The sequence below is a fragment of the Crocodylus porosus genome, unplaced genomic scaffold (assembly GCF_001723895.1).
Source record: "Crocodylus porosus isolate Cpor-Errol unplaced genomic scaffold, CroPor_comp1, whole genome shotgun sequence".
NCBI classification, from domain to species: Eukaryota; Metazoa; Chordata; order Crocodylia; family Crocodylidae; genus Crocodylus; species Crocodylus porosus.
Window position 1 is genome coordinate 3701514 of NW_017728906.1, and position 22562 is coordinate 3724075.

At 42.2% G+C, this 22562-nt stretch overlaps 1 protein-coding gene across 1 annotated transcript; it reads left to right on the top strand.

Annotated features, from left to right (window-relative positions):
• The first annotated feature begins 1656 nt into the window (after positions 1 to 1656).
• Positions 1657 to 21513, top strand: SH2D1B (SH2 domain containing 1B). The gene is made up of 4 exons (XM_019528607.1): positions 1657 to 1953; positions 9295 to 9358; positions 13041 to 13209; positions 19479 to 21513. The coding sequence occupies exons 1-4, from the start codon at positions 1808 to 1810 to the stop codon at positions 19514 to 19516; spliced, it is 417 nt and encodes a 138-aa protein (XP_019384152.1). The 5' UTR covers positions 1657 to 1807; the 3' UTR covers positions 19517 to 21513.
• Positions 21514 to 22562: the final 1049 nt, after the last annotated feature.

Genomic DNA, 22562 nt, shown 5'->3' on the forward strand with positions numbered 1-22562 from the left:
CCGCTCCTTCCCTCGCCGCCTCTGTAATCCAGCATCTTTGTGCTTTCTTCCTAATGGATGACTATCTATTAGGGCTGTGCAAAACAGCACCACTTTGTTTTGATTTCCATTTCACCATTTTGACAGGACAGTGTTTCGTTTTGAGTTTCAATTCATTTTGAAAGTGCTATTCTGCTTCATTTCGTCAAAACTGTTTCGATGCTGTTTCAACATTTTGCCCATAGGCTATAATGGGGAAGCATGAAATTGCCTATAACTTTGTCATTTCTTGCCTGATTCAGATGCAACTTCTGGGCCACAAAACTTGCCAAGTTTCAAGGAGATAGGTGCAGGGGTTTCTGGGAAACTGCACCTCAAACTGTTCAGAGCAAAACTTGTGTCACTTGTAAGTGTGAAGGCACAGAGGGAGCTCAGTTCAAAGAATGATTTTTATGCTGTTTTCCTGTACCTTCCCCAGAGCACTGGGATGGGAAGGGACCTCAGGGAAGAATCACAGACACTGGCCAGCAACACAGTCAATATGAGAGTAGTCCTTCTCCCCTCTTCCCCCTCCCTCTCCTTAATTTCTCTTTAGCTGCAAGCAAGCCCAGCTTCAAAACTCACAATGTTTCAAAACTTTTGAAACATTTTGACTGCCCTGGTTTCCTTTTGAGGCTGTTTCAAAACCTTTCATTTCGATTTCTCTGTTTCGAGCTCAAAACAAGTTGAACCAGCGTCAAAACCAAACAGCCAGCGGAATTTTGCACAGCCCTACTATCTATCTGACTCAGTCTCACACCCCCTCCCCACCTCAACAGGCACCTTAGCTTTGCTTCTTGCCCCAATCTATCCTTCCCAGGAGGAATCTCCCAAATATGTTCCTCTCTGCATTCAGGGTAAATTACTTCCTCCCCATGATGCCTGAGGAAATTATTGTGATCCCAGGAGACACAGTCTCATAAAGCTCTGCTGCTTGAGGCCCCATTGAAAAGCAAAAGCAATTCCAGAAGCTTTGGTCTGCCCCAGCAGACCTGACCTGGACAATTCTCATTAAAGGCAAGACGTATGTACAAACTGCAACATTTTAAATGGTTCTAACTTGAGTGGATTTTCATGAGAGCATAAAGTACATCATTGACACCAGGATAACCTTTCATCCTCATCAAATATCAATCTGGTACTGTACTCCAAAGTACAAGGGCAATAGAGCTTCTTAAGAAAACGTTTTGTAATTTCTTTAACATGATTAAAATGCCTTAGTTTCAACCTAGTTACAAGGTGTAATCTCATTTTCCAAAAACAGCTGCATTTTTCCCATGTAGAGGAGTGGGGAGGCATCTTGAGGCATATAGCTGATATGGAATATTTCAGTCCAGACAGTTAAATTTGGGCAAGGTTGTAAATAATGAGAAATACAAGCTTTAAATAAAAACTGTTGGGTATATAAGTACTGATGCACTTGTTGCTTTTACTTAAATTTTAGCTGTCATATGGCCTAAAACTAAAAAGTAACTGAAATATCAACTCTTTTTAATGATATAATTGCAGTCCTTCTTGGTGTTGGAAACTAAAGACCACTGCAAGTGAAACCATCGACAATTTTTATCACTTCCTGTGTGGATTATACGTATCTGTTGAAATCAGCTTGCTAGTACAGTCTGGTTAGTAATACCCACACAGATAAATTCATTTATGTAATGAAGACTTAAAATTGTAACTGCAATTATCATCTTGACAACTGAATTTGGATTAAACCTTCTTTTAATGCCAGTTTGCTGATTTCATCTAGGATTGCTTTAAAGACAAGGGACCCTGTTGATGCTTTTCCATGGAGTACCATGCGAAGTACCCATTTTATCATGGGAAGATAACAAGACAGTCCTGTGAAGAGTTACTGACCAAGAAAGGAAAGAATGGTTGTTTTTTGGTACGAGAAAGCGAGAGCGTGGCAGGCGCCATATGTCTATGTGTATTGTAAGTATTGTGCTTACATATTTAACTATTATGTGAATTTTAAGATAGTTGCAAGAGTGAATATATCACAAGGGTGAACATAATACTGAAGTAGAAAAATATTAATATGCTGTATATCTCTGGTTAGGGATTCTCTAGAATCTTTCTCTGGATCTCAAAGTACTATATAAAGATTTAATTAAAAGCTCTGCCTCACTGTTGTGAGACAATTTAGAAACAGAGGTAAAGTGATCTGTCCAAGATCGCAGATCAAGTCAGTGGTTAGCTGGGCATAGAATAAGACAATGTCTAGCCGTTGACTTTAACTGTTCTGTTGCTCTTTCTTACCTGTGTATTTTACAGGAGAGCAGCAAAAAACTTAGAAACTTGAAAAGTGGAGCCGGTGAATCAAAAGCACGCAAGCCTCTGAGTGTCATACGCAGCACTAGGGTTGACTTTTTTAAAGGAAATGATTTTTGGCTTCTCTTTCAAAATTGAAAAGAAGAAGTAGAAGCATAACAATGGGTGGGTGAGTGGGCCATGAATCCTAAACACTGCTTAAGGACATGGGGGCAGTGGTGGAAAATGGAATTGAGAATAGGGACCGGCAGCCAGAGGAGCTGGGGGGAGACGTAACTTCTTTTTTAGTTGCCAAAAATGCATATTTAAATGGCCACTTGACAAGTATTGGAAACCAAAAAAAGGTGACATCCACCTCCTAAGCATCAAACCTCCTGTTCTTATGCACCATGTGCCCTTACCACCCAGGAAATTCTGGCCTGTTAGACCTCAGGAAAGAGGACTTAAAATTCAGTTCTTGTCCTTTTTACGTATTTACTTTTCCAATGTAATTAGTAGGTCTGCTACTTGCATGTTCTTGTGCATGTTCTTGAGTCACAAATAAGTAAGCCCGTTCTCAGTCTTCCTTGTACTGAGCTCGCATGGCTTTCCATTCCTGTTGATGACCTTCCTTTTTGGATATAGCACAATAAGCTTTGAATACCACACTGAACTAATTCCAAAATTCAAGGAACTGTTCTATGCATCAGTAAGCAGAGTCCTATTGACACTGGTGAAAGTTAGGAGAAAAAAATAATGGCAGAAATGAAAGAGACATGGACTTCCTGACATATAGCTATGTGAGGAATGGGATAGATGGAAAAGGAAGATAAGGGGAACTGAGGCACAGAGCCCTTGGCATGGAGAAGAGAATATGGTCCTTGGGAGCAAAGGAAAAAATAGAGTCCATCTCTGGCATGGGAGTCAGCTGGGGATCCTAGCAATGGGGAGAAGGGGGAATGAAGTGTATAATGACCCATAGCTGGAAATGGGGAAGAGCACAGGAGGAGCAAATGTTTTAAATAGGGGTTTGAGAGGGAGGCATACAAGGAGATTTTGGGGAGAATGGAGGAATACAAGTTACTCTTAGGTGGATGCAAAAGTGTGTAATAATGTATGCTAACTCCAGTTAGCATTTTTAGTGCTTTGAGTTGCTTGTACACACCAGGGGGGTTTAATTTTCCCTAGACTGAAACAGTGTTTTTTTTTAAACACTGCTTCAATTTAAGGAGAATTAAACTGAATTATACCCCTGTGGCATTTAAACAAGGATGAGGGCCCAATCCTTACCTATCTCTTCAGCCCAGGCAGTCCAGGGGTGCACCACAGCACGGAGGGAGCGCTGTTCCCCAACCCTTCCTGCTCCCCTTCAGCTGCAAAGGGAAAAACCAGGCCCCTGCAAAGCTCAGGCAGGCAGGCATGCTCCAGGGAGGAAAAAAAAAGATCAGGCTCACTGCTTTTTTTTCTCCCCTTCAGTGGAGTCTGCCTGCATGGGCTGCCTCTAGTTCCCACAGCCCCTGAGCTGTGCAGGGCCCACCAAGCCCCAAGTACATAGACTTCCAGTTTCCTATGCACTGTTGCACTTTGTCAGGTAGCAAACTGAACACCCCAAAGGTGTTTTATCTTGCTACATAGCAAAGTTATTTAAAGTGGAATATGCCACCTAGTGTGCAAACAGCAATGCCATCAAAGTGGTGCACAAGGGAATTTAAGCCACTTTAAAGACCAATTTTGTGTGTGTACAATGGCCGATAGGAAGACAGTGGATGTGATGCTGCTTCATGTGTCAACAGAATTCGTAACTAAATTGCATGAAAAATTCTAGTTGACGCTAACTATGGTACTTCATGGTACATAGATCACTCATGATGTGAAGAGACAGTGGGATTACAGGGATGTAAACAGAGTACACTTCAGCCTGTTAGACAGTGTATCCTTTATAATGGTGCCTTAGCCCAAGAAATCTAACCCTAACTCTCTCCTGGTTGAATGTGCAAAGCTAGTCTAGCAGTTAGAAAAGTTCTATTGTTAATTGCAAAATTAGGACAATTTTATTATGTTGCTGATCTATTAGAGAACATACTCATTTAAAGTCACACAATGTTCAGTTATAACGTTGGTGGGCCCCCGCCTGCTAGTAAGTAACTACTGTGATGTAATTGGATTTGCTTAACATCACCTCACTTAAAGTCGCATTTTTCAAGAATGTAACTAGAACATTAAGCAAGGAGTAGCTGTTGATGTGTCCATGTTTATCATACTAAGACCATGATTCCATAGTTAAGGCTGAGTCAGAAGTTTGCAGTTTAACAGGAAGTTTCATTTTTTTGTTTTTCATAAATTATAATAAAATGACCAAATATAAAATATGGAACAAAAATTGATGATTTGAAACGTTCCTGGTTGCTTGATGAAAATTAGGTAGACACCAAAAAGAAACAAATTTCAAAATGAATCTTAGCTATGTCTCACTTTTTATAACCTCTTATATTATTTTTAAGGAAACAAAACCATTTGGAGATCTGTGCATCTGTCCATGCACTGATCCACTACAGTATCAGTAATATTTTCAGAAGGCAGGACAGTTCATTAGTTTCACAGTTTTTAATCATTTAAGTAACTGAGAAAGGTGCCAAGATGAACTTATGATCTTATCCTATCTAGCAATGACAATACAGTACTGCTATTTGCTATGAATTAGGAAAGAGAGCATGTCTATTCTGGTGAGTATTTTGGGAAGGAGCAAATGGAAACCAAGAACTTCATTCCCATGTTTTTCTACTTGTGGTTTTACAACCTCTTGCACCATCCTAAGTAAAGTACATGTGTACAATAAATACATTATCTTGTCTTTAATTTTGCATTTGTGGTGCTCAAACTGTTAGTGACTATGGATATAGCGTGGTCTGTGGCTGAATAATATCTAGTTGTGTATACCCATGTGTTAGCTTGTGACTGGATGCTTTGAAGAATAATCCATGTATAATAATGTATGTTTTCAGGGAAGCTTTAGATTTGCATACCCAAACATTTATTCCCTCTCTCAATTGGCCTGACCAGCTAACTGATATTGCATAAGGGCTATTAGGTTTCTATTTGCTAGTTTTGGAACAGCTTTGTAAAAAAAACAAGTTGTCTTGCTCACCTTTTTGCAATAACAACACATAGTAGACTGCTTATGATTTTTTGTGCTTATTTCCCAAATGCAACACCAAGTATATAAAGATACTTGCAATGGTAGTCTTTCTAATGAATAGAAATGTTTTTGTCCAGTAGCAACAGGAAACAACCATACAAAAGCAGAAGATAAAACTGTAACATTTTACTTATCTTGCATCATGCGTGAAGTTGGTCCAACTCTTCTTCTGAATGAGAAAGGAGAAAAAGTTTTGAAAGTTTTTATGAGACCATGTGCTGGACTAGAAATCTTCAACTCTTAGAGGAGTGTTGATGCAACTCTACTGCTCAGTGCATATAGCCCATGGGCACTTAATCATCAATTAATCTAACCTGCCTACAGGAATTCTGGATGATAACGTGAGAATATGGCTGCTAACCACCTGAGCCCTGTCTGTCCTAGTAGTATGCTATGTGCTGGTGCAGCAGTGGCAGATTTCCCCAGGTGGCCTGATACAGAAGACCTGAAAGCCTTGGGCCCTGTACTTCTATCAGTCTCAAGTATGGGAAAAGATTCTGTGTGTGTCTCCTCAGCTGAATGCACCAGGACAAGAAACCCCTTAGCACTCCATCTGCCTCTCAGGTTACTGTATTGCCTGATTTGTTTGATTTCATGGTTGCTCTTGCAGTACTTTCTGACCATATAAAACTCACTCCGTGAATTGGTTTGAGCCAAACACACAAACTAATTCTGAGTTAAAGGGCTAACGTTCTAGTTAATGCCTGGTTGGACATTTTATTCCTTTCCTATGTCCACCTTCTTTTTGTTCCCAACCTTCTCTTGAAATATTTGATTTTAAAATAAGTGTTAACTATACTACTGACTGATTAGTCATATTTGGCAGTTTTGTGTGGCCACCATAGGAAAAAATAAGTCCGAAGAGAGATTAAATTTTACCCATAAAGTCATGTCAGCCTCAAAATGACATGTTGCTTCACCCTTGTTGGAAACTGTTAAAAAGAATTCAGAACCTCAGTGTTTCAGGCCTTAGGGTAAAGGATACTTTCCATCACACTGGGTAGGTAGAATATTATCTCGCATCATAAAACAAACTGGGAGTGGAGAGAAAATCTCACACATCATGGTCAGCATTATCATCCTTTCCTGTACGTTGTCTCCTTCAACAAGGCTATGTGAGCAGTTCAACCTCTGCCTCTGGTTATCATGTACAGTGTCCTCATGGCAGCCTGTTCCAGTTCTAGTTCCACATATACATCTTGAATCCAAGGCAACCAGATGCAGTCCAGGTTTAACTGGCCTCCCTCCCTATACTCAAGAGTGCCTAATATCAATAAGCCTTGTGTGTAACATTGAATGGATGTGTTACAAGATCATTCACTAGTGTAATCATTGCTTTTCATCAAAATTAATATCTAATTTGTTTCTTATTTTCTGAAAGTTCCTTTGGAAGCATCAAGGACTGTCACCGTGCCCTGGGCAGAGGTGGTGCATGGGGCAGCAGCTGCAACTGGACAGCAGCAACAGTTGTTGAGCCAGAAGCACAGCAGCTACTACCCCTCTGACCCTCAGATCAGCACCTGGGGTTGGTGCCCTTGTTGCTCCTCCTCAGTTTATGCTACTGTGCATCTCACACAATGAGCGGTCTATATCTTGCCTTACATCCTACCTTGCTTCTAAGCAAAGAACTATCATTTTGGAAGATCACTGCTCTCATCTGGATGTGTGAATTTGAAACCAACTTTGTTTTCTCTTTAAATAGAAATTCATGGTGCAAGGACTCTTTTGTATTAGACTTTCTTGTGGCAGTTGGCTGTCTTGGGGGAGTAGAAGCTCTCTAGGGACTGCTTGATGATCGTACCCACCTTATAATGTGACAAGGGCACGGTGAACATCCTGGGAGGACTGGAACATATCAGAGTGTTTAAGAATTGATTGAAAATACCCTCTATTCAGCATCTCCCCAATCAAAGTATAGCTTCCTAAGTGACTTGGAAGTTGACAAGATAGTCAGGGAATACAGAGAACAGATTAAAATGGTAATGCACTGATAGGCAAGAGAAAGGAATAATATCTAGTTGTGTATACCCATGCACTAGCTTGTGACTGGATGCTTCAAAGAATAAAAATGTCTGTTTTCTGGGAAGCTTTAGATTTGCATACCCTCACATTTATCCCCTCTGTCAGTTGGCGTGACCATCTAACTGGCGTTGCAGAAGGGCTATTAGGCTTATATTTGCTTTTTTGCTTGTTAGTCGGTCTGCTGCAATGGGACTGGAAGAAGTGTTCCTGGTGTTGCAACACTGGCAATTTTAATCATTATCAAATAGGTTTATTGATAAATTAAAGGTGAGTTATATCAGGATGCCACCTTATTCATCATAGTATTTTCCAGTTCAGACACATATTGTTTGTGAGGAAAAAAATTCATTTAAGGGTCTGTGTCAAATTAAGTCCTTTCCTTCCTGTATTACCAGTGATAAAAATTCTGCAGCTCTCAGACACTTATATAGTCCCCCTCCCTTCAAATTATGCCTTTCATTACATCTGTGCAAAATTACAGTTTTATTTGGAGATTACTCAGGTGTAATATAGTGGCTATTGATGGTGAACAAGAATTTTGTTGTAAATTCATTGGAGCAGGGCCTATTATCGTGCTCTATATTTATACCATGCTTAGCACAATGAGGTCCTGGTGCATGATCCAGGGCTATGAGGTGCTATTGTAACACAAATGTTTTGTAAGGAATAGAATCTTGCTCGTTTTTTGTGTATATCTGTATTACATTGCCTGCTCTGGCTTCAGCTTGCATAGACTTACCTGAGCTAGCCTTAAAGTAGCTGGCAGTGTGGTCACAACTGCATGAAGCTTGCCACAAGCTAAAAAACTTGACAAAATGGAATAAATCCTAGGACAAGTAATCACACAGAGTTCTTTGTTGCTGCAGCTGTCTCATACCAGTTCAATTATGTATATACCTGGCATGTCTGTAGTGACTGCAGTGCAGATATGCCCTTAGTGGCATGGTGTGCACAGTTAAAAAACAGCTGCTGATCTAACAGATATGTGAACACACTCACACCCTCACACCCTCAAGCTGTCTTGTATAGATAAGATGCTCTTTTAATATCTGCATCTTCAGTAATACTTGACTTTTCTGACCACAGTCTAAGGCAACCACAACAGAAGAACAGATGTTTATATCCTATCATCTGAAACTCTGGACTGATCAACAAGGGTCTCAGAGCAGTTTGGATAACTCTCCAATATATTAAACAAGTATAAAATCAATGTGGGTCCAAAACTGAGCAGCCTTCCTTTTCCAAAGGAATATTCTTTTATTCTACCAGACACAGGTGAGGCCTGTGAACAAGTGCCTTCTACTTAAGCATTAAAGGTTTTGGCATTTCAAAATTGGTCCTTTTAATTTTAAAAAGGGATTTTGAGAAATAGTGATATTATAAATATCCATTTTAAAAGATTTGGTGCCTTTTTTAAAGACCTGTTACATATGTATATTTATAAGAGGTATGGGTATATATAACATAGATGGATTTAAGTTACAGAACTGCCTCTGACTTTAGTTTTGAGATGCCTAACTAAACCAATAAAATGGCTACCTGTTTTCCAACCTACTGTTTGTACAAATTATATACTCTAGAAAAAATTTAGTGAGACTCTAGAAAAAAAATTAATGAGCCCACAGTTGTTGATGGCAACATGTTATTAATAGCAGTCATTTCTTGAGATTGATGAACTGGAATTTTAATCTTTTAGTGATTTTGTTTTGTATACTGTAAATTCTCCAACTAAAATGAGGTCAGACCATTGCAATTCCTGCATTGCTGATGACAAACATAATTTATGCAAGGATATCTCTTTACAGTTTTGAAAGACTGATTTACACTTATCGGATCTTCAGGGAACGTGAAGGAAATTTGAGGATTGAGGTAAGATCATGTCATTTAATCTGGAATGGAAATGACTATTTAATTTCTCTCTCATATGAGAAGATACCTATATAGAATCTTTCCCATTATAATATTTTTCCATGCTTGCACTCTACCCTTGATTTCTTAACAAAACATCTGTCTTTGCCCATCAGCTTAGAAGTAACTGCTATCTCTACATCACTTTTTTGTAACCTAAGCATATTGTTCACCTTTTAGCCTGGCTCACCCATGATCTACAGATCTGGTGACCTTTTTTGACAGCATAAACATCTTTTGCATTTGTCTTCCTCTCTGCAGTCTATTGGAATGCTCTTTTGGTTTATCAAAAACTCTGTTAAGTGACCTGTAAACAAATGCATTAGTGCACAATCATAACAGCTTTTGCATTTTGGAACAACTTCTGTCATTTTTTTAAAAGATTCACATGTAATCCTGGGTAAATCTAACATTTGGAGAGGTACAAAACTGGTAGCTCTAGAAACTTATGTTGGTTGTGTGCTCCTAAAATTGAAGAGGGCAAAAGAGCATGGGCCCCTCTATGCCTCCATACAGAAAGTCAAAAAGCCCAAAGCTGAATTGATTCACTCTTTGCAGGTTGGTCTAAACTGCATAGATTGAAGCAATAAGCAAGTGAACAGACAGTTACTTTTGATTCTGGAAATGTAGCCACATGCCTGCAGTGGCTCAGGCCAGAAGGTGGGGGTGCTAGAGCACACCTCCCTTCTGGGCTGGAGCAGACAGCTTGGGCCAAGGCTAGCCAGCCACCCTGCAAGGAGGTAGGGGGGTTGTGGTGGATGTGCAAAGTATCCTGGGATGCTGGGGGACTGTGAGTTAACATGACTCTGGAGGAGATCTGGGACACAAGTTCAATAAAACAATTTAACCTAAATGAGTTAAGTCTGATACTACATCCAACCAGGTTTATCTTAAACCAGTTTCAGCCATTTTGATGTGCACTGAGCTTCTGTTGTGTTACAGATTTGAACTGGTTACTGATCATGTATACCAGTTTGTGTCACTTCTGTCCCTGGCCCATACATGCAGATAAAGGTGTGGTGGGATCTAATGCACAGTCTACACATTTGAGCCTCCTGCCATGCCACATGTGCATGGCAGGAGGTGTAATTATGGGATAGTGTGTTCAATCCCATCACACTTAATTGCCGGTGCAGGGGAAGCCTGATTTCAGGCTCCCACTGCACCAGCAAGAAGCAAGCTCCCAGGGATGGAAGCTTCCTCAATTGAGGGGCTACCAGCCATGGGGGCACCCCATACACTCCTGAGGCTGGGAGACTGCAGCAGCCACGATTCTCCAGCCCTGGGGGTTTCACATACTTCAGGGCAGCTGCACTCCCCTGGCTGCCAGGATCCACAGTTAGCAACTGCTGGGGCCCCTCACTCGCAGCCTTGACTGGGCATGTTGTATCCCTGGGTTGGGAGTTCTGTCAGCTGAGACAGGGAGGGGAGACCCTGCTATACTTGAAAATTAAAGCTGGATACCAACCAGCTACAAAGTTACTACATATTTTCAAGGTCTAACTTTATAGCTGGTTGGAGGTTTTTATCATGTGATTTGTGTTTTGCACACATAGCTGGTATCAAGGTACTTGTGCAATTAACCAGCTAATTGCACGATACCTGTAATATGTAGATGGGGCCTACACATTATCATACTATGCCGACTTTACCATGATCCTCTAGAGAGAGGACAGTTTAAAATGTTTTCCTGCCTTTCCTTGTTTCTTCTAAGACTTCCAGAATGTTTATTAATAAGAATCAATTGTAGCGACATCTTTGTTCCCAAATAAGTGGAGTAGGGCCACCAAATTTGCTTCTCAGAAGCCACTAATTATAAGCTATCAGAACATAACAACTTTGGATCATTATCATGTTAGCTTGGATTCAAGTCAGCAACCTTCAGATAGAAGGTGCCACATTCTATTACCATTTTTTCATGATTTATTGAAAAAATATTGTAATTTTCAATTCCTTGAATCACAGCAGCTGCTTTTCTGGAGGCTTTTTTCTGTGTTTTCCCCCACTGAATAGTAATTCAAGCATTTTTTTAAGCTGAGTTTCTTTCCAAAGTTTGGCAATAAATGCAAATCAATATTGTCCTCACGGTTGTTTGAGAGGAATTCTAAGCAAGGGCTTTCTTGGTTTTTAAAATAATATAATTGGATATTTATTTATTTATCATTCTTAAGTCCCAGGTTCTGCACAAAACACACTACAGACACAGAGGTCCACCTACCTGGAGCTCCTGAAAGGATAAGGGCTTGCTAAAATAAAAAAAGCAGTAGTGTAACCAGGAGTGGGAGAACAGGGCACCACCCCTAGGTGCTAGTTTAGAAGGGCCACAAGAATTGTGCCTGATGCTTCTTGTGGCCCCTTGGCCATTGCTGTCCGAGGTGAAGAAATTGTTTGTTATGCCTGTGAAAAAAAAAGAATTTGTATTTACTGAATCATTTTTAAAAACCTAAGAACTCCTTGTCTCTGCTGTCATGAGCAAAGCTCCATTGTAATATACGCTGTCTGAATGTACAGTGTCAGTCCCTTTTCCTCTGTCTCAGGGTTACAGACTGCTTTGTATGTTTAGATAGACACCCATAAGCAGTGCTATTAACTGAGACTGTGATAGATGGTCATCATCCCTATATGCTGGGGCTGGGGATTTTGAGAATTAAGCTAAGTAAAATATTATTAACCAATATTAATGGCAAAAATTCCTCTTACTTCCATGTTATAGAATCAGGTCCTGGATAAGAAGGATGTGGTTGCTAACCATATTATCTGAGGACCAACCAGTTTTGCTATGCCAGTTCTCAAGGTTTTTATACAAGTGCCATGAGGTTTATTATTTGTCTTAGAATGCCAGCTCCTGGCTTTCATTTAGAAAAAAGAGATTCAGTTCTTCAAAGAACAGGTTGCAAAATAACAGCACAACTTAAAGGCTGTGATGCTAGAAGACACGGGTGGGGAGGGGGGAACCCAAATTATTTATTTATACACTTTTAAGCCAATCTGGTGACTTGTACATGCCTATGATTTGGAAATATTTTTATCAGGGAATAACTCCATGCATTCATTTCACCACTACAGTTCTCAAAAACCCTATCCACTCCATCACACTATTCTGTCCTTGAGCTGGGCATAACTAATTCAGAAGTCTTCAGTGGAATTCATAATAATAAGCAAAAGAGTGTGTGTCTATGAACTGGACTGCTTGGGAGACCTGTTTTCTGGAACTTGACTGTTGATCTCCTGAAAAGTTTGCTTGTTAGAGATACTAGTTTCATCATAGTGGAATCTACAGAGATGGTTTGTATGGTCCATAGTGTGCCTAATAACATTGTCACAATATATTAACATTTCTTCTTTGTAAATGCAGATAAAACTTATGCAGACTAGTGGCAACTTCATATAAAAGGGAAAGGATGCTCAGCAAAGAAATAAATGACTATGACTAAAAAAAAATTCTCCAGGAGTTTTTACCTTTTCATTAAGCGTTTTTCTGTTGAAATATTTGGTGAAACTTACCCTGTTTCTGGTGATGATGATTTTTCCATGTTGAACAAGTATGCAGGTTCAGGGGACTGGACTCGATAGTCTGGGAGGCCCTTTCCAGTCCTGTGTTCATATTACCTTCAGAGATCAGTGTTTTCACTTTTTCTTGCAGACTTCTGGAGGTGTTCCCCAGCAGTCCTTCAAAACTTTAAAGGATTTAATATACAAGTATCAAAAGCCAAATCAAGGACTAGTGACCCATCTTCGCTATCCAGTAAAAAAACAAAACCCATCAAGGAGATTAAGGAAAACTATGGGATATGCAGAAAATGTTTATGATGGTAAGAAGCTGATTTTTGTCTCTTTACAGTGGTCGTTGGCATTTCTGAGAACGAATTCTCCTAATTAATTCTATAAGCATGCATAGTACAAACAGAAGCGCTGTATGTTTCTCTCACTTCTTTGCCTTTGTGTATCAGCATTATGATGAATCATGCTTAAGAGGAAAGGGGCTGTTTATCCTTAGCTTTTCTGAAACTGCCAATGAAAACATCAAGGCCAACACAGAGTCTAGACAGATGTAGTAACTGTGCCCTCCTGAGCAGCTGCACTTCCCCCAGCAACCTTTAAAAGCAGCTAAAATGTTTGTTTGTCCATACCCATAATGGTAACTCTTATAACATCATAAGTATTCTTAAATTCTGTGTTGAAAATGGATGTTGAAAGAGGGATGTGGGCCAGTGATAAGGGTGAAGGCCTGGGACCTGAGAGATGCACATTCAATTGGTACCACCAGTGACTTTGGTTTGGATTTAGGCAAGTTTTTGTTTTTAGCTTCCCAATTATAAGCTGAGGGTAGTGTATATCCCTTTTATGCAAGGATATTGAGAGGATCAATATCAATTATGTTGGGAAGAAGGGTCAGGGTGCAGCTCTCTGCTTAGGAGCAGTACACTTCCCTTCAAACTGGTTCATTAACCATGGAGGGTGCCTTGAGACCCTCTGGGTTAAAATACGGGGGAAGCATGGGGAAGGGGATATACGTAGGAGTCTATTACAAACCTCCTAATCAAGAGGAAGAACTGGATCTCAACAGGGAACTGGCCAAGGCTGCATGTTCCCAATGTATGATCGTCATGGGAGACTTCAACCTCCCAAACATCTTATGGGAAGAGCACACAGCCAAGTCTGACCGGTCATGTAACTTTCTCGCCCGCACTGATGACTTGTACCTGACGCAAGAGGTCTGTGGGCCAGCTAGGGGAGAGGCACTGCTGGATTTGGTTCTGGCAAAAGGGAATGATCTGGTGAGTGATCTGAGGATCGAGGGCAAGCTTAGTGACAGCAACCATGAACTGATTACTTTCTCTGTCCAATGCAGGGTGGGCAAATCCCTCAGTAAAACAGAAATCTTCAACTTTGAAAGGCTGACTTTCACAAACTCAGGAAACTGGTCAGTCAGGCACTAAGGGATACCATGGTCCCATCAGAAAGGGAGTCCATGAGGAATGGTTGTTCCTAAATAACTCAATCCTCAAGGTGCAAGGGAAGTCCATCCCATCCTGCAGGAAATGCAGTCAGAAGGCAGGGAAGCCCCCTTGGTGCAACAGGGAACTTCTGGGTCTCCTGAAACTTAAAAGAGAAGCCTATACCAGATGAAAAACTGGAATCATCACCAAGGAGGACTACTCAGCACTAGCCTGTACCTATAGGGAGAAGTCCAGAAAAGCCAAAGCAGTAACCAAACTCAGGCTAGCCACCAGAATCAAGGATAACAAAAAGTTGTTCTTCAGATATATGGGAAGTCAGAGGAAGAATAAAAGCAACATTGACCCCCCTGTGAGATCAAATGGGGCAGCTGATGTCTGACACCCAAGAAAAGGCCAATCTCTTAAAGAATTATTTGCATCAGTTTTCCATTCCCCCAAGGGAGTCATGCTGTCAGACAGGACACAAAGCATCCAGGGCTTGAGAGATAGGCCCTCAATTGATGTAGATCAAATGAAAGAACACCTTGAGAGGCTTGACATCCATAAGTCCATTGGCCCAGACAGATTGCACTGGAGAGTCTTAAAAGAGCTGGCAGACATCATAGCATGCCCTATGTCCAAGATATTTGAAAGCTTGCGGTGCTTGGGTGATGTACCAGAAGACTGAAAAAGAGCCAACATTTACTGTGTCCAGTTTTGGTCCCCCCACTTCAGGAGGGACTTGAATAAGCTTGAGAGAATCCAGGGGAGATCCACCTGTATGATGAAAGGCCAAAAGAGTAAGCCTTACGAGGAAAGGCCGAGGGACATGGAACTCTTCAGCCTGGTGAAGAGAAGGCTCGGGGGGCTTGGTGGCTGCCTATAAGTATATAAGAAGTTTTTTCTTATATCGAGTCTGAATTGGCCTTCTAGAAGTTTGTGGCCGTTACACCTAGTTATCCCTTCAGGAGCCCTGGTGAACAGCTCTTCTCCCAGATCCTGGTGCACACACCTTATATACTTTCTGTTTCCCTGCAGGCAAACCCAGCTTGAGCTATAGAACTGGAAATGTTTTAAAACTTTTGAAACATTTTGACTGCCCTTGTTTCATTTCAAAGTGGTTTCAAATCCCTTTGTTTGGTTCTGACTTCACTGATTTGAGTTCAAAACGAGTCAAAACAGCATCAAAGCAGAACAGCAGGCAAAATTTGGCACAGCCCTTATGTTTGGTTCCCTGGGGACAATTAGCAGTGGTGCACCTACATGCCTGCCAGACCCAGACAGGGACCACACAGCTGCCTGGGCTGTGGTATGAACACCACAGCAGAGCCTCCTGCACTTTTGGGCCAGCTTCCAGTGGGCTGTGGCTGCACAATTGGCATTTGTGTGAAACTGCTGTCATGTCTTCTGGTACCCTCACCCTGCCTTCTGGGCAGCTATTGCCCAGATGTGCTCATTGTGGTGGCCCACTTTGAACTGTCACAGTGTGTCTTTTTGGCCCCAAATGGCCAGGTCAGCTACCTCATCTGCCCTCCAGCTGGGTCCCCAGTGTTGGCCCTGGGCAGGTTCCTCAGCCCAGGTCTTACCACTTGCTTCATGAGCAGAGATCCTGGTGTTCCCTATTTAAAAACTGCAAATGTTCTGATAAAAAACTCAAATTCTCTCATTAAAATACCCCAAATCTGCGTTCTTCCGTGATTAAAATAAAATGCCACAATATATAAGGAGGTCAGTTGGGCAAAGTTTTATTGATATATTTACAATTTTAAAGCAGTTTGGAAGCCTACAAGTGCCTCTATCATCATAATAAAATGAATTCTAAATATCTATACACTTTGGCATATGCTTTTGGTTTTTTTGTCTTAGAAAAATCAGAGCTGTCCCTGCCCCCTTCACTCATTAGGATGTGGGGCATTGACCAGCATTGATATGCCCTGCCCCTGTCCTTGCCCCTCACTCTCAACTCACAGCTGTCCCCCTGGTGCCCCTCACTCCTGACCTGGAGCCCCTGCCTGTCCCCCACTAGCTCACTCCTGGCAGCAGCTCCATCCCAGCACCAAGACATGAGTCTAGTGGCAGCTGTCCTTTCCTGCTTTGTGGCTCTGACCAGTGCCAGCCCTTGCTGTTCTGCTCCCTGTGCCTGTGCCCAGACCCCAGTGATCCCCAGGCTGTTCCCAGGAAGCCCTCAATTGGGGCTCAGGGACTGGCCTGGGCAAGCCCCTTCCCTTCCAGGCTGGCCTCGCCCTGCACAGGCTGCTCTGTGCAGTGGTTCTGTAAGCCTGGCTCTGGGAGCCACTCCTACCCAGAGCATCCCCCGTCCCCAACCCCCATCTCTCTCTCTCTCTGCTGTCACCTCCACCCCTCCCTCCAGCCCATCACACACCCAAGTGATTCCTGGGACCAGAAGCCCCCCCCACCGCACCCCGGCTGAGGCTGCATGTCCCAGTACCAGTGTGGACATGGGGCAGGACTGCAGAGTGTCAGTTGCCCCTGCAGCTATGGCTCTGGCCAGCAGGTCCCCTCCCATCCCATTTGGCTGGCTGTTATTCAGTATGGCATTCCAAGACATTGTCCCATTAAGCATGCAAGCTAAAATGGATATCTAAATAGTGATACATACCAACAATACCAGCCACCGTTATAAAGGGGCAAGTGTTTAGAGTCTATACTTTACCCTTTTGGGGCACAGAGAAGTTACATTTTTCATGCAATCAGCCCCCAGAAAGCACTCTACAGCTGTGTTGTGACACACATGCACAGCTGCAGAGTGCTTTTAAAGTGACTGATTGTGCCAAAACTTAACCCTCCGCAAATGAGAGATCAGATGAACTTGTGTTCCTTAACATTAATTTGTCATGTGATCAGTCCCAGCCCCACCCCTAGGGGTGTCAGAAAATGAAGGGAGAGGGAAAAAGAAAACAAGCTGAAGTGAGCTGTCATCTGGGGTTTGTCTGGCCTGTGCAGGAGGGGGGACAAGTGGATCGGATCCCCCCCACCAGGGGCAAAGCATAGAGGGTGCACACAGGGAGGGTTCCCTTGGTTGGCACTGTCTCCCTCCCCCTCTGCCAATAGTGCCAGTGGCATCTGCGGGAGCTCCCTGCTCACTGCCACTGTGCTCCTGCTGCTGCCAGCGCAGCCATGCCCCCCCAGTCACCAGGGGCATGCGCTGTTCATGCCCCCCACCTTCTTGCCCACCCTCCAAACCCCTGCAAATGGTGAAGAATGGCAGCCCCAGCCTTGTATCTGTATTGCAATGAGAAATGGTGTGGACTTCAGTATGGGATAGGAACCTGACTATATACGCGGGTTCCTCAGTGGGACTGCGCACTTTGCCCTGAAGCGCATGCAGCTGCATCTTCCTTATTACTGGTATCCTGCCAGAGTGGGTATGCCTATTCATGTACCTGACTGTAGTGCAGACAGCCTTCCATCCTTGTCTACATTTATACTTGCTAGCACTAGCTTATAATGCTTTTGCAGTTTCAGCATAGCATCTAGAAGACTTGCTCCCAGACTACCTGACACCTGTCCACAATTTGATTGAATGAGTTGCTGGCACCAGCGCAACTACTCTGTTGCAGAGAGAAGGGTAGTAAATTTGTGAATTTAAGTAAAGCTTTATTAATGCTAGCAGGTTTCTTTAAAGCCTCCCTATGTTAAAATGACATTTGGCTGTGGCATAGATCACTTACTATGATTAAATGCTCTGAGCTTGAGGTGAGAGTTTTGGAGCAAGTTTCATGGCTGTAGCTACATTGCTTAATGAGTGATGCTAAACAGTCTCACCTCTTGTAAGAGATACTGATTCTTCACTTTGGGTCACAGGCTAGAAACAAAATCTCTTAGTAGGGTACCTGTACATGTGCTCCAGGGTGGGCGTAGAGGGGGTTAATTGAAACACCTGCAGTGTCTCATGTATTCAGCATCCCATGTTTCAAAACGGCAGCAGGGGCCCTTTAACTAAAGCTCATTAGATTTTGAAATGCAGGATGCTGAATACATGAGACGTTGAAGCACTCTGAATAGAACTCTCCAGCAGACTCAGTTAATCAAGTCTGCTCTAACGTGGTCTGATTAGAATACATCAGAACACCTATAGAAGTGCCCTGATAGTTGTCCGAACACCGTGGATGCTCTACATATCTATATTTGTTTTTAAAAGCACTGTTGTTCCCTTTGAAGTAAAAAAATCCATGCACATGTAGATGGGAGTTTAAAAAGTAACTGTAGTCATGTACACTCACAAAATATTTTGCACAAAGGAAGCCACAAGATCTTTTTCTAGACAGGCCTCTTCTCAACTGGTCATCTCATGCAAGCCATGAATCTGTGGTTAATTCTACTGATGTCAACAGCGCTACTCACATGAGTGAAGGCTTCAGTATTAGTTCTTAGACAGCTTTGATGAATACTTTATTGTTCAGGAACAGCTTGGCTGTAGATGTCTGCTTAAAGGATTGCAGAGCTCCTGGAACAAGGGCCCTGCTCCCACTGACTCCTAAAGAAATACTATGTCTAATGCTGGGTGTGTTGACACAAGATGCTTTACTGTGCAATAGACTAATTTGCTGTGCAGTAAGGCACCTCTTTCTATACATGCGCAGTAGATTAATCTACTGAGCAGTTCCCTATTACCTGTGTAGATGCCCTGCCGAGGAAAATTTACTGCACAGTATTTTACTGCACTGTAAGCTTACAGTGCAGTCACAGCACGTGTAGACATGCACGCTGAGTATGAGAGAAAAGGGGGTTTAGTCTTTCTTGTAACGTGTCTCCACCTGGGAGGAGTTGAGTATTTCTTGCTATATTTTTAGCTGTGCTTTTTGTGTGAGGTTAACCAATGAGTGAGCCCTTGGGTAGTAGATGAGCACAATGTGGAATCTTCTCAGCTTGAGTTGCAACCAGTTTCACTAAAAGGATCTGTGTGGGGAAGTGATCTTGGGGGCTCAATCTGTGGAACGTTGGTCCTGATGAGTGTTGTGCATAGTCAGTGTTGCATACCTTATATGAGCCCATTCTGAAAAAATGAAACTAATGGATAAAATATGCCTGGAACAATCTACCCTATCTCCCCCTAAAAGATCACTGTAATGTTTAAATACTGACATGCTGGTATATGATTGTTTGGTTTTTTTATACAGATATCGAAGATGGTGATTACGTTGATGTCTTGCAGTGAATGGCCTACAACCTGGTTATTCGGAAGCTATCTTTTCAATTTACATCACAGTAGATCAGCTGAAGACTCCTGCCTTGGAAAATATATTCTTGAGCATGGCTATTTCTGCTGGCTGGATATTATTTTCTATAGACTTTTGTTTCTAGAATTCATTCCTTTTTGCCAGCTCATCAGAGCAATGGTCTTCCATCTTTTGGGACATTCTGTACCCTGTATTTATATACCCTGTTAGAAAATCACAATGTGAATATGTTCCCTGGATGTGAGAGAGTGATTGCTAGTAGGCAAGCTGAAATCTACTGTGATCCAAATTCAGTAGGCTCCACTGAGTGTTGAAAAAGAACTTCATGCATGATGCGTTGGCTTTGCCTCATTGTCAGTTAATAGGGTAGAATTTCAATGAAGAGAAGCTTTTGACATCTCAAGGATGCATCTACACATACACTTTACTACAGAAGTAGCTCCATAGTAAAGCGTCACAGTCTACACGTGCACCAGTATTAAGGCATAGTAAACTAATTAACTCCACCGTAGGATTATTTCCAGGGACTGTACTATTTTACAGTGGAGTCATTAAGTAAGACCAGATGCACACATAGATGATGTCTGCCAGGAGCAAATTGCACCTGGTCAGCCCAGTCTGCTGGCGGCCAGACGCCCAGCTCCTGCTAGCCCTGACACTGCCACAGCCTGTGGCTGGCCCTTTGTGCCTCCTGCCAGCCCAGGGCTGCTCTGCCCTAGGTCAAATTGCTGCTGTTTAGGGTGCAAGTATAGATGCTGTGCCCAGGAGCAGTGTACTCCAGAGTAGTACACTGACTTCAGAGTTTGTTGTGTTGTGTTAATTGCATGTGTAGATGCATCCAGAGAAGAGTAATATAGCCCTGTAGCACTTGAACAAGCTAATACTGCTGACAAAATAGTATAGGCAGTCAACACCTATGGGGCGGGGGGGGTTGGTTTTTTTGGTTTTTTCAAATTTAAAGTCTATATTGTACAGGTTAAAAAAATCAAATGAAAATAACTGAGGAACACTTGACTTTCTCATCTATAAGCAATAGTTTACAAATTACTCCTACACTCCTAAGTCCTACGTAGATTATTTTATGAAGTTTTCTTTTTTTGCTATTTGTTTTGGTAATAGAACTTGCTGCATACCTTTTAAACTGGAAATGGATCTATTGCTTATAGTTTTTCTTTAAACCAGAACTAGATTTGAAGAGGTAAGGCAGGCTTCTGTATAAAACGCAGTTTAATTTTGAAGGTGATTACTTGTAGCTAGTGATTAGTGTCAGAAACAGTGCAGAAATACTGCACTTAGGTCTGCCACTGCCAGTCTATGATGGGCATGTGTAGACCTCTCTGTATCTATCCCACCTCTGTAAAATGAAGATACTTCTCTGCATTATGTAGGGCACAAGGCTACTTTTTCCATTAATGCTTGAAAAGAGTTCCTGTTAGAGCCACTGATGTCATAGACTTGTGAAATACAAATATTAGTTCACTATAAATGTAAGGGCCTTGTTACATGGTAGTTTTGGGCAGCATCTGAAGGTCTTAACCCCTGGACTGTCTACACATCTGAACAGCTGGAACTAGTTTTAAGCATTCAAATTACGCCACTCCAGGGCAGGATTATCTCTGATCCCTGTTAACCAGGTTATCTTATGCTAAGGTGTAGCCACTCTAGGCTATACTTTAATGTAAACACATCCTGCTTCCTACCCTCCCCAGCACCCTAGAACCCCCTATTTACTTGTGGCTGCCCTGTGCAGTCTGTTCCAGGGGAGCAGGCAGGGAAGGATTAATCTGCCTGCCCAGCTGTCACTGCAGCTGCTCTCGGCGTTTATACACACGCATTTTTGTGCCCAGACGCACTGGAGGTCCGGCGCATTGGAGCAGAATCAATCGAGTGTGGTCCACGTGCAAGCTGTCGAGCAGGGCACTGTGTTGCTTGCAGTTGTATAAGCAGAGAAATGTGTGTCAGCATAGAGAAAATGGTGGTGGTGTGCTTTTGAACTAAAACACTTTCTATGTGTTTTAGTTCAAAAGCAGACTGCTAGTACTGGCTGATGTGCATTTCATTGTTTATACAACTGCACGTGATGCAGCACTGGACACTTTTCAAAGCACCTGGTGCTGTGGCGTTTGAATGTCTAAAAATACCCAAGGTCTGCTGGGTCAGAAGGACAAGCGTCTGTGTCCTTTTCCTGATTTAGACCTCTAAAAAACTTTAATGTACGGCAACATCCTTGAGTCACTGGCAGGTCTTTGTGTCACTAGGCCTCCCTTCCTGATTTGTTTGGAAAGTACAGATAGCCTGTGGGAAACCATAGTGCAGGGGCCACCAGGAGGTTGGGGCTTACTGTGATCCGGGCTGAGGCCAGTGATGGAGGTAGCCTACAGTTTTGGTTTGTTTGGGGGGGATTCTTATGTTTTCTTTTGAAGGGAAATGATTCTGGGAAGCTTAGTAGTTGGAAGAGGAATTAAATAAGGTTTAATTATTTGTATTATTTATTTATCTTTAATAAACTGTTACGTGTTCAAAATTGCTTCAGAGCGGGAAAGTTATTGGTGGAAAGGGGAATCTGCAGCCCACAGGCTGAAAACTGCTGACCTAATACATGGCAGCTCTTCTGGGCCTGCCCATGAGGAGCTGCAGGAGGTGGGCATTTCCCAGATTTCTGGGTGAGAGCTGGGTGTAAACCCTGCCATATTTGAATCCAGCTTTTGTATTGCTACCAGGGCTTGTGGATTTTTCCCGCATTGCTGGCTTGGGGCTGGAGCCAACCCCCCCGCTTTGAGCCTGGATCCTCTCTGGTTGCCAGGGCCTTGTAGAGTGGTGGTGCATGTAAGTACAAAGCGGGCGGACGAGGTTCTTTGGGTAGGTGTGATATCTTTTATTAGACCGATTTTATTTTATTAGACCTTTTGCATTTAATTATTATTAGACCATTTTATTTATTTTATTAGACCGTTTTATTTGTTCATTATTTATTACTTTATTAGACCATTTGTGTTCATTACTTATTTTATTAGAACATTTTAT

Excerpts from the sequence above, each read along its gene's own strand:
- SH2D1B (XM_019528607.1), top strand. The coding sequence starts at position 1,808 with ATGGAGTACCATGCGAAGTACCCATTTTATCATGGGAAGATAACAAGA. Across the intron at positions 1,954-9,294 it reads GCCATATGTCTATGTGTATT|TTTTGAAAGACTGATTTACA; the intron begins GTAAGTATTGTG and ends ATCTCTTTACAG. Across the intron at positions 9,359-13,040 it reads AAGGAAATTTGAGGATTGAG|ACTTCTGGAGGTGTTCCCCA; the intron begins GTAAGATCATGT and ends TTTTTCTTGCAG.